Source organism: Sphaeramia orbicularis, chromosome 13 (assembly GCF_902148855.1).
Source record: "Sphaeramia orbicularis chromosome 13, fSphaOr1.1, whole genome shotgun sequence".
NCBI lineage: Eukaryota > Metazoa > Chordata > Actinopteri > Kurtiformes > Apogonidae > Sphaeramia > Sphaeramia orbicularis.
In genome coordinates, this window is record NC_043969.1 from 30,800,010 (window position 1) to 30,816,922 (window position 16,913).

Consider the following 16,913-nt stretch of genomic DNA (forward strand, 5'->3'; position numbering starts at 1 on the left):
TTGTCTACATAATTGTAAAAAAAAAAAAAAAAAAAAAGGGGGCTTTGAAAACAGTAATGTTTGGACGTTGATGTGCAAATTTGGAGCAATGAATGTGAAATTTGGCAAAAATAATCAAAAGGTTGATAATAAACCTTTTTTTTTTCTGGAATTATTTTATCAATTTGTGATAGGCCAAATAAAATGTGTTGAAAATTCAATTTACATGAAGAGTCCATTTTTGTACCACTGACTTAAATCCCTCTCCTTGTTCTCATGTCACATTGCATTTCCTGCCTTTTCTTGGTAGCAACTGCTGTGGAAACCTGCAAACAGAATTTTCAATTGGATGGTTTTGATAAGCGGTGGTATGTGGGCAGCAGCATTGGCGCGTGTCGCTCCTCCTTGTGTTCTAGAGAGTTCTGAGTGGGAATGTTGGTCGGTGGGAAGAGCCGGAGCCGCTCCCACTCACTCCGTGACTGACAGCCGCATCACAGAGCCGTCAAATCCGCCAGAGTGCAGCCTGACAAACACACATCCACGGACAGTCCCGCAGACACAGGGTCAACACAGCTGGGTAAGTACTTCTAACTTAGTTCTGAGGAGTAGCTAACTGTTGCTCCATCGACTAGCATAACAATAAGAAGCTAAATGTAGTTATGTTACTTGCTATTATTGCTCCATTGGCCCTGACTTTTTTACATGGCTGGTACTGCCTGAGGTTTTATTGACTTCTAGTTTAATTTCGCAACTTTAGAAGATTTGCCAGAACATTTTGACGAACAACAGGTTTGAATTAAAGATGCAAATACATCACAGTCCATCATGAACTGTAACGTTAAGCCTTCTGTGTGTCTAAAGTTGTTAGCTAGCATTCACCAACGTCACGTAATGCAAATAAATTCACGATAAGCTGGTTACGAGGAAATGAAGGCAATGTTTCTAGAAAGTTCAGCCGCCCAAAAGTCTGAGGGGACACGCCCTCCTGCTGGAGCTGCTGAAGGCTAAGCTAATGATGCAGCACAAATATGTGGAGGCCTGGCCACTCTGAGGGCTGTCAAACATACGGTCTGCGGGCCGAAGATGACCCATGATACATCTGAGACATGCACAAATGACAATGAAGATATTAACAGGCAAGGGTGTCCAAATTATTTTAGTTCAGTTCAGTTTTATTTATAGAGCCCAATATAGCAGCAAAGTCCCCTCTCAGGGCTTTACAGAAATGGTTGAATTGCTAAAAAAAAAAATTTAAAAACAAAATAAAACACAACTAAATTAAAATAAACAAACAGTCAAGTAATCAGTTAGTAAACAGTCGGTGAAGCAAATGGATCGATGTCTCAGGTATCCCCCATTCTTAGACCCTCCTTCTCTGCAAGGAAAAACTAAAAAAAAAAAAAAAAACAGTGGGAAAAAGAGGAACCTCGGGGAGAAAAACGTTGTGTTGTCCTCCTTTGTCAATAGTCTTTCTTGTCACCTGCCTAAAGGACTACAGATGGAAATTAGCACTGTTGCTATAATCTGGCATATTTACAGCTGCAGCTGTTGGAGATGTTCATTAATATGTACTGTCCCTGATTAAAAATAAATAAATAAATAAACTAGAAAAGCATTCAGAGAGCGCCGATCTCCGCCAAGGCAGACCCCCCCCCCATGACGGCCAAAATTTAACCATTTATTCCTTGTTCCAGTATCAATATTTCCTGAAAATTTCATGAAAGTCTGTCCATAACTTTTTGAGTTATCTTGCTAACAGACAGACAAAGTCCGATGAAAACATAACCTCCACCGTTTCACTTGGCGGAGGTAATAAATAGTGAAGGAGAGATCCACTCCCAAGGATGGACAGTCTGTGGATGAGACCAGGACTGACGGACATCCATTTGCTGATGTAACTCCAGTCTGTACGGATGCAGTGGGGTGGGGGTGAGGGGGTCCATCCAGATAGGTGAGGGTAAGGGAGGAGGTCCAGGGTCACGCGTCAGGACAGGGCACAGATGGGTCACCTCAGGTCCCGTTGTCATTGGGCCTTAAGTGACCACATCTGAAACAGTAGCCACTCCCCCAGAGGGCAGTGGGGAAAAGGGACACGGTGAATTGTGGTGAACAGACTAAGTAAACTAAGTATTGTAGATTATTAACTAGTAGTGGAACAGATGATAGGACTCAGTGCACTGTACTTCCCCCAGCATTATTGCTCCTAGGGCAGCTTAGACTAAACTGTGGGGTTAAGTCTGGTTTTTAACTAGCCACATACAGCCACATACATACATCAAATGCAACATACAGTCCACTTCAAGCTCAAGTGGGTCAGACTAGTAAAATACTATCATAAAAAAACTATTTTTTTAGAGTTTTAGAGTATAAAAGTAAAATTACATGAAAATATGTACATTAACAAACTATCATCTCACAAATAAATGTGAATAACCTGAATATGTACAACCTGGTATCCCTTGAGAAATAATTTTAATAATATTCTGCCAGTTACTAAATGTTTTGTGCCTTTGTAAACCCACTGTGATCTGTAAGTTGTAATGTACATGTGTAAATGATGAGCTGAGGCATAATATTCAAAAGAAATTTTAAGTTGTTCATGTTTTTTTAAAGGATATTTTGTAGATGTAAATATTTTTGGAATGTAATTTTGTTTTCTTCACTCCAAAACATAATAAAAAGTTTGGGGGTGATATTATTTATTGTTTATTATGTTATTATTTTACTGGTCTGACCCACTCGAGATCATATTAGTCATATGACACCTGAACTAACATGTTTGACACCTCTGCTTTAACTACAATTAAAAAAACACTCTTTATGTTTGGCTTAAGGACATGTAGCCTCCTTCTAGACCTCTGAAACACCTATCAAATCTCAGAGTAAACACTATTTTCATCAGACAATAACCTGAAAGTTATTTCTTTATCTTTGGTGCACAAAATAGTAGGAGCACTTACAGAGTATAAGGTTGTTTATGCCTACTTTGACTCTGCAGCTAATTCTTGCCGCCATATGATAGCAAATAAATGCTAAAGTTTAGACTTCATTAGATTTTTTGAAAACCAGCATTTTTATCTAAAAACACCTGAAACCGCTTATTTAGACTAATCAGTAAAAAAACTGCTGTTCAGTAGTTAAAAAAAAAAAAAAAAAAAAGATTAACGTGAAATTAAATGGCATTTTAGTTTAGATGGCAGATACACTTGGATTTCAAGTAAATTGCCCCCAGAATGAAAGTAATGAGACTTTATCAAGTATGAGTCACCAATAAAGATAAATTAACTCAAACATGCTGGTTGGCTGTAGTTGCTATGATACTGTCTTGGGGCAAAAATGTAAAATAAATGAAAGAATGAGTTTTATTCAAAAGAAATGTTTGTCTCAGAGCTTCAAGTTGTACTTCAGAGCACTGTCTGCACATTATAATACATTCACTTTTCAGGGTCTTTCTAGGGAAAGATTTCTAAATTTGTTGTATGAATGTACATAAACTAATATACATGTGTAATAAGAGTTTATCATATACATTGCAAATATCAGCTAACCAGCACTTTTGATATTTGTTTTGAAGTATGTATATTTATGGCCTTTAGAATCTGAGGTAGATACATTCTAAAAAAAAAAAAAGAGAAAAAAAAAATGTAGCCCAGTATTATCGAAGTACCGTAGGGTGCAGGCCTGTTGTCTGTCGTTGCCATAATAGAGGCAGCCGTTGCCAAGCTGTTGGAAGTGGGGAGGCTTAAAAACAGGTGCTGCAGACTTTACTTCACTGAGACATTTGCTTCTACTTCTGTTTCAGCAGCCTGATAATAGCCTCATTACCCTTTATGACAGCAGTCACCTAAAGTGCTTAGAGAGTATTTAAGTAACTTTTCTGTCATACACCCAGATTTCCAGTTAAGTGTGTTATGATTTATTAACTTACACTTGTCCTTTTCCTGGTAATAGGAACCATGTCAAAAGCACCAGCAGTTGGCATTGACCTGGGCACTACTTACTCCTGCGTCGGAGTGTTTCAACATGGCAAAGTTGAGATCATTGCCAACGATCAGGGAAACAGGACCACACCCAGTTATGTTGCCTTCACTGACACTGAGAGACTGATTGGGGATGCAGCCAAGAATCAGGTGGCCCTAAACCCAAACAACACCGTATTTGGTATGAAACCTTCACCTGGACAAAGTACAATCACATCTGAACTGTCATGTTTTCGCTTACTTTTAATCTTTCGTTCCTTTTCAGATGCAAAGCGCCTTATTGGGCGGCGGTTCGATGACAGTGTTGTGCAGTCAGATATGAAACACTGGCCGTTTACAGTCATTAATGATGCCTCACGTCCCAAAGTGAAAGTGGAGTACAAGGGAGAGACCAAAACCTTCTACCCAGAAGAGATCTCCTCTATGGTGCTGCTTAAAATGAAGGAGGTCGCAGAGGCATACCTCGGCAAGGTCTGTCTGTATGCTAAATTTATACGAAATACAATGTTTTTGTTGTGCTTAAAATACAGATCTTCATATCACTAGTGTTTATATTCCGTAATATCGATGTGCACAGATTGATCAAGTAAAATAGAAATATGTCATCTTTAGTGAAACTTCATATGCTAAAAGGATATTATAGAAATGATTTAGAAATGCAGTGAATGACATGTTATCAACTGAACATCATTTCCTGTTTGCAGACTGTGACAAACGCTGTTGTGACCGTGCCTGCCTACTTTAATGACTCCCAGCGCCAGGCCACTAAAGATGCAGGGACCATTTCTGGCCTTAATGTTCTTCGTATCATCAATGAACCAACTGCTGCTGCTATAGCTTATGGTCTGGACAAAAAGGTAAAATAATATAGGACTACAGTTTTGTCCAAACTGTTAGAGTTTTCTGTATTTTTCTCCCCAGTAATAGCCAGACTTTTAAAACATGCTTTTTTCAGGTCCTGAATGTGAAATGCTACATTTGTGATTGTGCACTTAATGTGTCTTTCCTATATTGTTGTTAACTTAAATACCTATTACATTAATTTATAACCTTAGGTTGGCTCTGAAAGAAACGTCCTCATCTTTGATCTGGGCGGTGGCACATTTGATGTCTCCATCTTGACTATTGAAGATGGCATCTTTGAGGTGAAGTCCACAGCAGGAGATACACACTTGGGTGGTGAGGACTTCGACAACCGCATGGTCAACCATTTTATCGCAGAGTTCAAGCGCAAGTACAAGAAAGACATCAGTGACAACAAGAGGGCAGTGCGTCGTCTGCGTACAGCTTGTGAACGGGCCAAGCGCACCTTGTCTTCCAGCACTCAGGCAAGTATCGAAATCGATTCTTTGTATGAGGGCGTGGATTTCTACACCTCAATCACAAGGGCCCGGTTTGAAGAGCTGAACGCAGACCTGTTCCGTGGAACCCTGGAGCCTGTGGAAAAGTCTCTTCGTGATGCCAAGATGGACAAGGGACAGATCCATGATATCGTCTTGGTGGGAGGGTCCACTCGCATTCCGAAGATACAGAAGCTGCTGCAGGACTTCTTCAATGGAAAAGACCTCAATAAGAGTATTAACCCTGATGAAGCAGTGGCCTATGGTGCAGGTATGATGTCATTATAAGAATTATTACCATTGGATATCTGATGGCCATGAATAACAGACTAATATCATTAAATGTATAACTGTATATGTGAATTGACTATTTTTAGCAAAAGTAATACAATTATTTTTAAAACAAGATATTTGTGGAATCATCGATACATTTAGTCAGTACCTGTGAAATAAGCAGGGTAATATACAGCTCTGTAATAAAAGTTACTGACAAGGACATTTAAGGTAAATATGCATTTCATTTTCACTCAAAATCCCCCTGTTTGTCTTGCAGCTGTGCAGGCAGCCATTCTCTCAGGTGACAAATCTGAGAATGTGCAGGACCTGCTGCTGCTCGACGTGACCCCCTTGTCTTTGGGCATCGAAACCGCTGGAGGAGTCATGACTGTTCTCATTAAAAGAAATACAACCATCCCCACTAAGCAGACCCAGACCTTCACCACCTACTCTGATAACCAGCCTGGCGTGCTCATTCAGGTGTGACTACTGTCTTTGATCTGTTTTTAATTACAAAAACATTTAACCCTATATTAAATTATTTCTCAATTTATAAATATTTATATCAGTGGGGTGACATGGTATTTTTTTTTCACAGGTGTATGAGGGAGAAAGGGCCATGACCAAAGACAATAACCTTTTGGGGAAATTCGAGCTTGTTGGAATTCCCCCTGCCCCCAGAGGTGTTCCTCAAATCGAGGTGACCTTTGATATTGATGCCAATGGCATCATGAATGTGTCAGCTGTTGACAAGAGCACCGGGAAGGAGAACAAGATTACAATCACAAATGACAAAGGTAACCTGTGCAGTTGTGTGAGTTGCCAAATACCATGTATTTGTATGTGATAAGCTGTGTTTTCCAATTAAATTAAATGTAATTCCTCTTGGTAGGGCGCTTGAGCAAGGAGGACATTGAGCGCATGGTCCAGGAAGCAGAGAAGTACAAGGCTGAGGATGACGTACAGAGAGAAAAGGTGGCTACCAAGAACAGCCTGGAGTCTTATGCCTTCAATATTAAGGCCACTGTGGAGGACGAGAAGCTGAAAGACAAGATCAGCGATGAGGACAAACAGAAGATCCTCGACAAGTGTAATGAAGTCATCAGCTGGCTGGACAGAAACCAGGTATGAAGTAAAAGCATGGACTGGCCTGGTGGCAAATGCAAGTGTATTTTAACCTCTTGCCAGTTTTTACTTTGCCATATTTCTTTTCTCAGTCTGCAGATAAGGATGAGTTTGAGCATCAGCAGAAGGAGCTGGAGAAGGTGTGTAACCCCATCATTTCCAAACTGTACCAGAGTGCAGGGGGGGTGCCTGGGGGGATGCCAGGCGGCTTCCCAGGAGCTGGTGCTGCCCCAGGAGGAGGAGGCTCCTCTGGACCCACAATCGAGGAGGTTGACTAAATTTGACGTCAGCAGCGCTTGCATTTATATCTACTTGTTTTTGTTTCTACTTCTGAGGTTGATGTGAGGGGTGATCGAAATCATAATATATTCATTGTTTGCAGACTTTATCACACACATCACTTTTGGGTTGTATGCATAATTTTTATATACCAGGCTTAAGGCAGTGCTTGCACTATGGCTTTTTTTGTTGTTGGTGGTGGTGGTTTTTCCAGGTATCTACATTGACTTAAACAACTAAATGTTTACTCTACCACAATGTAATTTTCAAGATAGCCTGAGTATGGAATGGTTGCTATTCAGTTCTTTGCAAAATGTGCCAAAATAAAAAGTTTGAGATTTTGGAGCAGTGTTTTTACCAGTTCTTTTTATTGCTTATAGTAAAACAGGGTTTCTGCGGGTCATTAAAAAGCATTAAAAGTCATTAAATAGATTTTATGAAAATTAAGGCCTTAACTGTCATTAAAAAGCATTACATTAAATGTCCAGAGGCATTAAAAGATTAAATACACTTGATGGAAGAAAAGTATTTTTATTCATTTTAATTTAGGCAGCTGAAATCTTAAGTTTAATCATATATTAGTAGTTAATGTTTTAAGATAGGACTCCTTTGTTTCACTAGTTAGTGCGAAAGTTCTTTGGATAATATGGGTCACATCTTGGTCAACACAGGACTTAAGTTTTACCTTAGGCACGCTTAAATACACATTCCCACAGAGGATTGATAATCACAGGAGTTAAGATGTAAACACACTGTCAGTATAGGGTTAAATAGAGCTAAGGTATCACATCTGTTTGACCCAACCCACCTAGCCCATAGGATCAGCCCATAGCTTGAAGATCAGTTTACAAGGATTATCAAAGTGATGTGCGTTGGAATGTCTGTATCCATTTCCTCCTTGGTTTGGATCCTTAGTACTAAGTAATGCTTTGTGATCAGATCAAGTCAAATTAAATTTATAAAAATCAGACCGAGATGAATCCAGACTTATTCTTGGAGCTTCCAACAAAAGAACATGCTAACAAGTGATTAGAGGAGGAACTATTCAGAGCCTGGTTAAAGCCTGTTGATGGTAAACGGTCATAAAACTACTTATAAAACTGTATCTGCAGTTGGACAAGGGCACTAAATTGGTTTCAAGTGGCATTAAAAAGCATTCAGTTCGACTTGCTGGTACCTACAGAAACCATGTAAAAACTATAAACTGATGTAATGAGGTGACAGGTGGTGTGATGTGTTAGATCAGTGGTGTCAAATTCATCTTTCAGGGGCCACATTCAGCCCGATTTGATCTCAAGTGGGCTGGACCAATAAAAGCATTTTTATCTATGTTTTAGTGCAAAAACCACCGTAAAATTATGAAAATATTTACTTTTCTAAACTATCCAAACAAAAAAAGATGTGAATAACCTGAAAAAATTGAAACTTCTTAAGAAAAATAAGTGCAATTTTAACAATATTATGCCTCAACTTCTCATTCATACATGTGCATTATGGATCGGATCTACAAAGACACTGAACACTTAGTAACCAGGCAGAAAATTGTTAAAACTGAGCTTAATTTTCTTTAGACATTTCAGGTTGTTCATATTTGTTCAGGTTATTCACATTTTATTGTCACAGGATAGTTTGTAAATGTAAATATTTTCATAATTTAATGGGGTTTTTTTGCACTAAAACAGACAAAAAATTGAAGTTGTCATTATTTATAGGCATAGAGTAATTTTTTTTTTTTTTTTTACATCAAACTGAGAAGAAAATATGGAGTCATTATTTTTTGTAGGTTATTATGGTATTATTTTACTTGAGATCATATTGGTCTGTATGTAGAACCTGAACTGAAATGACTTCGACAGCCTTGACTGTGGAATTTTTGCACTTTGCAAATTCATCCTACAGGCCGGATTGGAACCTTTGGCAGGCCGCATTTGGCCCCCGGGCCACATGTTTGAGACCCCTGTGTTAGATGGTTGTCACTACATTTATCAGCGTTGGTTTAAAGTAGCCTCTTAATTATGAGAGTAACAATGCAATAATAACTTTGTAAAGCTTTTTCAGTATAAGAAGACAATATAGGCAGAAAGTATAGTTTTTTATCTGATTTATTTTGCTCATTCAGGAATACTTGGGTTAACAGGAAGTGGTTGGAAGGTTCATAAGGTTATTGGTTTCTCCAGGCCATGTGATATGGACCAGGGCTTGTATTTGTGTGTGTTGAAGAGGTTGGCAGGTCAGCGAGAGTTAGAGTTTCTTGGGCATTCATGCATTCGGTAGGCACACATGTAGAAGATACCTAGAGGAAATGTACAAGTTATAAGCATTTTATTATTTTACAAAAACATGGAATAAAAATCTTGTTTTGCAGCTCCAATACCTACCTGAGAAGAATGTGAGCACCACTGCTACCCAGCCCATTATATAGGACCAGGAGAACCGCCAGCTGCCATAGCGTTTACCATAGTAGTTCACTGTCACTCCAGTGTAGACAGCCATTGCCAGCAACACGAAGAAGCCTGTACACACCAAATACTGTCAGCGTGTTCTGCTGTATAACGCATGCATCAGGAAAGCTCGTGTGTGAGAAGCTTACAGGAAATGAAGAAGAGGATGCCAGCTGCAAACGTCTTGTCAAATCCGTCGAAGGAGGAGTAGTGAATAAAGGCCATGACGCCAATCACGATGCCGATAAAACAAGCCAGCAGGGAAAGAATCATGAAGGCCCGGGTGGCATCCCAGTATGCTTTGGGTGAGAGGAGACGAGTCACTTTTGTAATAATGTCATGCACTGTCTAGGTATGTTCTCTTCATTCAGACAACAGCTTCTACGCCAGATTCAGGAATGGATTTTCAACACAGAATCACAAATTACTTCCTCAAGAATGAACATACTGCAAAAAATCAAAATCTTACCGAGTGTATTTTTCTCATTTCTAGTCAAAATATCTCATCACGCTTAAAATACGACATAATCACCTAAAGAGTAAGTTTTCAGTGAGATGTAAAGAACTTATTTTTAGACAATAGATCTTGAAAATCTTATTTCAAGAAATCTTACCACGATGATTTTCACTTGTTTCATTGGCAGATTTTTTTTTTTGCTTGAATTAAGCAAAAAGAAAATCTTGAATTAAGCAAAAAAAAATCTGCCAATGGAACAAGTGAAAATTATTCCATTGGCAGATTTTTTTTTGCTTGAATTAAGCAAAAAAATCTTGAATTAAGCAAAAAAAAAAAAAAATCTGCCAATGGAACAGGTGAAAATTATTCCATTCTCGGATTTTTTTTTTGCTTAAATTAAGCAAAAAAAATCTTGAGTTAAGCAAAAAAAAATCTGCCAATGGAACAAGTGAAAATTATTTTGGTAAGATTTCTAAAAATAAGTTTGTCTAAAAATAAGTTCTTATATCTCCCTGAAAAGTTACTCTTTGGGTGATTATGTCTTATTTTAAATGTGATGAGATATTTTGACTAGAAATGAGAAAAATACACTTGGTAAGATTTTGATTTTTGCAGTGAAATATGGTTTATAATTTGTTGTTTTTTGCCAAACACCAAAAAACCCCTAAAGGAAAGTGATCCGAGTGTTGCTCAGGTGTTTTGTTGAGATCACTGGCTGACTGTTTGCAACCTAATAAATATTAATAAAAGAGCATCTGCCTGCCATAGACGGTGCATGTAACAGAAGACACCAAAGACAGTGAATCATGTCCTCTTACCAATGCTGTCTGTGTGTGTCATGCATTTCCCAGGCACACAGTACCGCCACAGGCCCTGGTGCATGTAATTGCTCGAGTGACGGTACTGCATCCAGTAGTCAGTTGCCGTGGAGACAATGAGGAGAATGTTCCCCACTCCGGCACAGAACAACCCACCTCCCATGAAGCTGTACATCCTGACTGACACAGAGAAAACATCAAAATCAGAGTATCAACACATCTGGCCTGTACTTTACCAATTACAACACAAACAGTGCTCAGTGTGACAAAGTGTGGAGCAACAGCAGATGTGAGTAAAATAAATGAAACGGTTGGGATATCAGTGATTATGCAAAACAGTGAGAGAGAACAGACAAGATGGACAAGTAGCCAGTTCAGTGTGACAGGTCATTACCCTCTAACGCTGCCAGACTGACTGGTTGAGTCCATTATAACAAACACATGTTGTGTTGACATTGAAACACCAAACACCAAGAGATTTTTTTTTTCAAAGACACCAAGAATATCATGGGCACATTTAGAAAAATATATCAAAGTATTTCTTCTTTTATAAAAACACATCCTTGGATTGAAAGTTTCCTCCAAATTTTACTCAGCGATTTTAACCCATAAAGACCCAAAACAGGCACTGGCAACTAAAACCACCTACTGATGTAAACTGTTTAAAACCTGCTGATCCATTCATCTGATCAATCCATGTAAATAACTGGTGTAAAATGCAGTTTGTCATCTTTTCATGGTCATCAGATATGACCCATTTGGACGTGAACGTGGAAACACTGTCATCATCTACAACATTCATTCACCAGTAAAACCCATGGAGTTTGATCAGTGACAGTGGATGGAGACACTTGGTTTATGTTCAGGTAATAATATCTTTGCTGAAAAAGTCACTTTTTCTTCAGTTTTCTTTGTTTCTGATATAATAACCTTTGAATTTACATGGAATTTTTCTAAAAATCTATATGATCAGTAAATGAAATATAGGAAAATAGCTGATTTTCACTGAAAAAATGCAAAATACAGAGGATAATATTATAAGAAATGGTGATCACTTGTTTTAGAAAAGTTGAATATGTTAGAACTGCCACAAAAGTAGCACTGGGTCTTTATGGGTTAAGGGTCAGTCAAGAAATTTGTACCAAATGGACAAGATAAAAATGCTTTTTGTCAAATAAAATACAAACATTTGCAAATATTTACACATAGCTATTCATTTCTGTGATTGATGACTTACCTTAATCTTTTTTGTTCCTCAGAAAAAGTCAGAGATTCCAATAATTTGGGTTGTCAAAGCACAGAGGAGCCCAATATTGCCCAGAGTGGCAGGAAAGTTTTGTTTGTGCGTAGGAAACCAAGCGAACAAACGGGCTGATGGAACAATGGAGCATGCTGAGCCACAACCAATCACAGAGGATGAGTTTTGTGTTTTAGGGAATCTGCTGAAAATACAAAACTGTTAAAGCGCTGCGCACATCTCGGTAATACTGATGACACAGGGCTTTTAATTCACAATGCCGCACAACCACACAGAGCACTCACAGCCTGCAAAACCCATAGTATTGCTGGAAAAATAGTTCATGCAACAAATTAAAAAAAAAAAAAAAATCAAGTAAACTTTTTTTTTTATTAATAATTTTTCAGATTTTTTTTTTTTTAATAAATATGTCATCTGGCAACACTATTTTGTATGAATCCCAGGTTATTTCAATACTCAAACACAATTACCTACATCAGCTTGGGTGCACAAATTCTAGTTGTTCAAGGTGCTAATTTACATAAAATCATTTCTCTTTTTTCCAGAAATGTATTGAAATGATAATGATGTCCTCTGCTATAGACTGCTTTTAATTTATCTTCATCCTTAATAATATCTGTAAAAGGACAAATTGTTGTTTTAATTCACTATTATTACACTTAGTCTCATTTTCTCGTCATGTTATCAGCACGCAGCCAGCCTGGGTGAGTTAATTTAATTGCAGATGAAAAATGACTCACACTTCTGAACTAACACACATGTAAGACTGAATTTACAGAACAAGATGCATATGGTAAACTTGGCAGAGCGGAGCGTGATGAGCTGGCACGTGGGTGGTTAATAGAGTTGTAGGTTTTTGTACAGTTTGGGTGGAGAGGCTGCAGCAGAAGTGATTTATCTGTATTGTAGCATCTTGTGGAGAGAGTAGGAGTTGAAGTGGAGAAAAATACGCCTTTTTGCACCTTCTACGGCGTGTGTGAAACAGTGGAAGTGGAGTGGAGATTTTAGAATAATCACATGATCAGGCTCATAAGTAGAAGAGGTTATAAAGTCATACTCTATAGGTTTTATATCTAACAGTGGAGTTAATCTTACTGAAAAAAAAAAGCTGTATTCACTGTTTGAAGCCAACCGTGTGCCCACATTTATCAAACAGGCCGATACTGTGACAGGCCAATAATAAGTTCTGCTTTCAAATTAACTTTGACTGTGTGATTTATGTTTTTATAGAGCGTATTATGTTTTATTTTCCAGTGAAATCACAGCCTAATTATAGCAATGTGAAGCAATCAGCTGACACACTGAGTATTAAATGACTTTTAAATAAAACTGAAAGCTTCAAATAAGCATCTGTTTGTGTTAATTCTACTATTATGTCACATTTGAGTAAAATAAATTGAGCGCTGCAGCTTTGGGTTCTTCTACTATTAATAATGACCTACAAAATACAGCCGGCCAGCTCTGGCCCAGTGGGCGACAGTTAATTGTCTGGATTCATGGCTGGATTCTTACCACTAGATGGCGCCTTTTATTAGGTCTTGCAGTAAAAAACCAAGTCACTTGATTGTACTGTTGGATTTGTTTCAGTGTCAGAAGAGTCGTAATATTTACTGTGGGAATTCTTAAACAGGCTTTTAAAAGCATCTACTGAAAATGATTAATAACTTTTCAACCACTAATCCTATCAATACATTCCAACAATTACAAGTTAAAATACAGTTTTCAGCTTTTCATTGGTATCAGACATGTCTTTATGAAATGTTCAGAGTTCTGCAACACTAATTCATCAATAAAATCCACTTCGTTTGACCAATAGTGGTGTGGATGTTTGTTTTTATGTTCATTTAATGATGTATTTTGCTGAAAAGGTCACTTTTTCTTTAGCTTTCTCTGTTCTGATATAATAAAAACACAGAACTCAAAGGAAAATATCATAATAATGATGATAAATCACTTTGGAAAGTTTTAATGGAGGTTTATCTGTTCAGCTTTCTTCCCTGAAATTTGTGTTTTCTAGATAAATACTTTACTTTTTTTAATAATTAGTTCATCCACAACTCCCTCATCTTATAATGTATTATAATATCATTACCCAGCACTTGTCAGCAATCATAATCTGTCCTATGAAAATACATATTAAAGCATGTTAGTACAAGTGTGTTTGACATTATAGTCATTCATTATCTGTTAATATCAGATGAAACATGGGGGATTAAATGCATCAATAAATATGGATATCTACTTGTAATATTGCATGTGAGTTCTCTTATATTAAAATTGTTTTCATAATAGTTGAAGCTTTTCTTTTTTGGCACAGTCTGGCTGTTTCAATGTCATCTGTTTCAGTGTCAGAAGAGTCATAATATTTACTGTTCGGAATTCTTAAATGGGCTTTTAAAAGCATCACTGAAAATGATTAATAACTTTTCAACCACTGATCCTATCAATATATTTCAACAATTCAGGTAAAACACAGTTTTTCAGCTTTTCACTGGCATTAAACATGTCTTAATTAAATGTTCAGAGGACACAGTCATGTTCTGTAACACTAACTCATCAGTAAAATCCACTAAGTTTGACCAATAGAGGTGTAGATGTTTCTTTTCATGTTCAGTTAATGATGTATTTTGCTGAAAAGGTCACTTTTTCTTTAGCTTTCTCTGTTCAGATATAATAAAAACACAGAACTCAAGGGAAAATATCATAGTAATGGTAATAAATCCCTTTGGAAAGTTTTAATGGAGGTTTATCTGTTCATCTTTCTTCCCTGAAATTACTGTTTTCTAGACAAATACTTTAGTTTTTTAAAATAATTAGTTCATCCACAGCTCCCTCATCTTATAATGTATTATAATATCATTACCCAGCACTTGTCAGCAATCATAATCTGTCCTATGAAAATACATATTAAAGCATGTTAGTACAAGTGTGTTTGACATTATAGTCATTCATTATCTGTTAATATCAGATGAAACATGGGGGATTAAATGCATCAATAAATATGGATATCTACTTAAAATATTGCATGTGAGTTCAATTATATTACATTTTTTTTCATAATAGTTGAAGCTTTTCTTTTTTGACACATTCTGGCTGTTTCAGTTTCATCTGTTTCAGTGTCAGAAGAGTCATAATATTTACTGTGGGGAATTCTTAAATGGGCTTTTAAAAGCATCTACTGAAAATGATTAATAACTTTTCAACCACTGATCCTATCAATATATTTCAACAATTCAGGTAAAACACAGTTTTTCAGCTTTTCACTGGCATTAAACATGTCTTAATTAAATGTTCAGAGGACACAGTCATGTTCTGTAACACTAACTCATCAATAAAATCCACTTCGTTTGACCAATAGTGGTGTGGATGTTTGTTTTTATGTTCAGTTAATGATGTATTTTGCTGAAAAGGTCACTTTTTCTTTAGCTTTCTCTGTTCTGATATAATAAAAACACAGAACTCAAAGGAAAATATCATAATAATGATGATAAATCACTTTGGAAAGTTTTAATGGAGGTTTATCTGTTCATCTTTCTTCCCTGAAATTTGTGTTTTCTAGACAAATACTTTACTTTTTTTAATAATTAGTTCATCCACAGCTCCCTCATCTTATAATGTATTATAATATCATTACCCAGCACTTGTCAGCAATCATAATCTGTCCTATGAAAATACATATTAAAGCATGTTAGTACAAGTGTGTTTGACATTATAGTCATTCATTATCTGTTAATATCAGATGAAACATGGGGGATTAAATGCATCAATAAATATGGATATCTCCTTAAAATATTGCATGTGAGTTCAATTATATTACATTTTTTTCATAATAGTTGAAGCTTTTCTTTTTTGGCACATTCTGGCTGTTTCAATGTCATCTGTTTCAGTGTCAGAAGAGTCATAATATTTACTGTGGGGAATTCTTAAATGGGCTTTTAAAAGCATCTACTGAAAATGATTAATAACTTTTCAACCACTGATCCTATCAATATATTTCAACAAGTCAGGTAAAACACAGTTTTTCAGCTTTTCACTGGCATTAAACATGTCTTAATTAAATGTTCAGAGGACACAGTCATGTTCTGTAACACTAACTCATCAATAAAATCCACTTCGTTTGACCAATATTGGTGTGGATGTTTGTTTTTTATGTTCAGTTAATGATGTATTTTGCTGAAAAGGTCACTTTTTCTTTAGCTTTCTCTGTTCAGATATGATAATCACACAGAACTCAAGGGAAAATATCATAGTAATGGTAATAAATCCCTTTGGAAAGTTTTAATGGAGGTTTATCTGTTCATCTTTCTTCCCTGAAATTACTGTTTTCTAGACAAATACTTTACTTTTTTTTTTTTTTTTAATAATAATTAGTTCATCCACAACTCTCTCATCTTATATTGTATTATAATATCATTACCCAGCATTTGTCAGCAATCATAATCTGTCCTATGAAAATACATATTAAAGCATGTTAGTACAAGTGTGTTTGACATTATAGTCATTCATTATCTGTTAATATCAGATGAAACATGAAGGATTAAATGCATCTCTAAATGTGAGTTCACTCATGTTAAAATTAGTTTCATAATAGTTGTAGCTTTTCTTTTTTGGCACATTCTGGCTGTTTCAATGTCATCTGATACTACCTACTCAAGGATACCTGGCAGAGTAATGAGCCTCAGTTCGCATCCCGCTGTTGAACCACATGGTCATTTCAACATCTGGTGTACAGTAGAAACACGTACGCATGATTTTACCATCATATTATGTGGATGTTAAGTAACACGGGTGGCAGTTGAGAGTAGAAAGAGGATCATTCAGTGGTTTCAGTGGAGTACATTTACGGACACGTGAAGTGGCAGCAAACTGACTGGTTGTGCTGAGCTGTTTGTATGCATTGGGGGTAGGGTGGGGGGGGTATAAACCACAGAGCCCTAATCCATGATTCAGACCTAAAAGC

General features: G+C 36.9%; 2 protein-coding genes across 3 annotated transcripts; one reads left to right on the forward strand and one right to left on the reverse strand.

Annotated features, from left to right (window-relative positions):
• Positions 1–400: 400 nt before the first annotated feature.
• On the forward strand, positions 401–7,328 carry hspa8b (heat shock protein family A (Hsp70) member 8b). 2 transcript variants are annotated; one of them, XM_030152089.1, is made up of 9 exons: positions 401–556; positions 3,931–4,140; positions 4,225–4,430; positions 4,664–4,816; positions 5,015–5,570; positions 5,853–6,055; positions 6,174–6,372; positions 6,468–6,700; positions 6,793–7,328. In XM_030152089.1, the coding sequence occupies exons 2-9, from the start codon at positions 3,936–3,938 to the stop codon at positions 6,976–6,978; spliced, it is 1,941 nt and encodes a 646-aa protein (XP_030007949.1). In that variant the 5' UTR covers positions 401–556; positions 3,931–3,935; the 3' UTR covers positions 6,979–7,328. The 2 variants fall into 2 exon arrangements, with proteins under 2 accessions (XP_030007949.1, XP_030007948.1); XM_030152088.1 differs by having other exon boundaries at positions 3,931–4,430.
• A 1,851-nt stretch (positions 7,329–9,179) lies between these two features.
• Positions 9,180–12,225, reverse strand: lim2.3 (lens intrinsic membrane protein 2.3). Its single transcript, XM_030152338.1, has 5 exons — positions 11,933–12,225; positions 10,696–10,875; positions 9,570–9,719; positions 9,358–9,492; positions 9,180–9,272 (listed from the first exon to the last, which is right to left on the reverse strand). The coding sequence occupies exons 2-5, from the start codon at positions 10,868–10,870 to the stop codon at positions 9,211–9,213; spliced, it is 522 nt and encodes a 173-aa protein (XP_030008198.1). The 5' UTR covers positions 10,871–10,875; positions 11,933–12,225; the 3' UTR covers positions 9,180–9,210.
• Between the last annotated feature and the right edge of the window lie 4,688 nt (positions 12,226–16,913).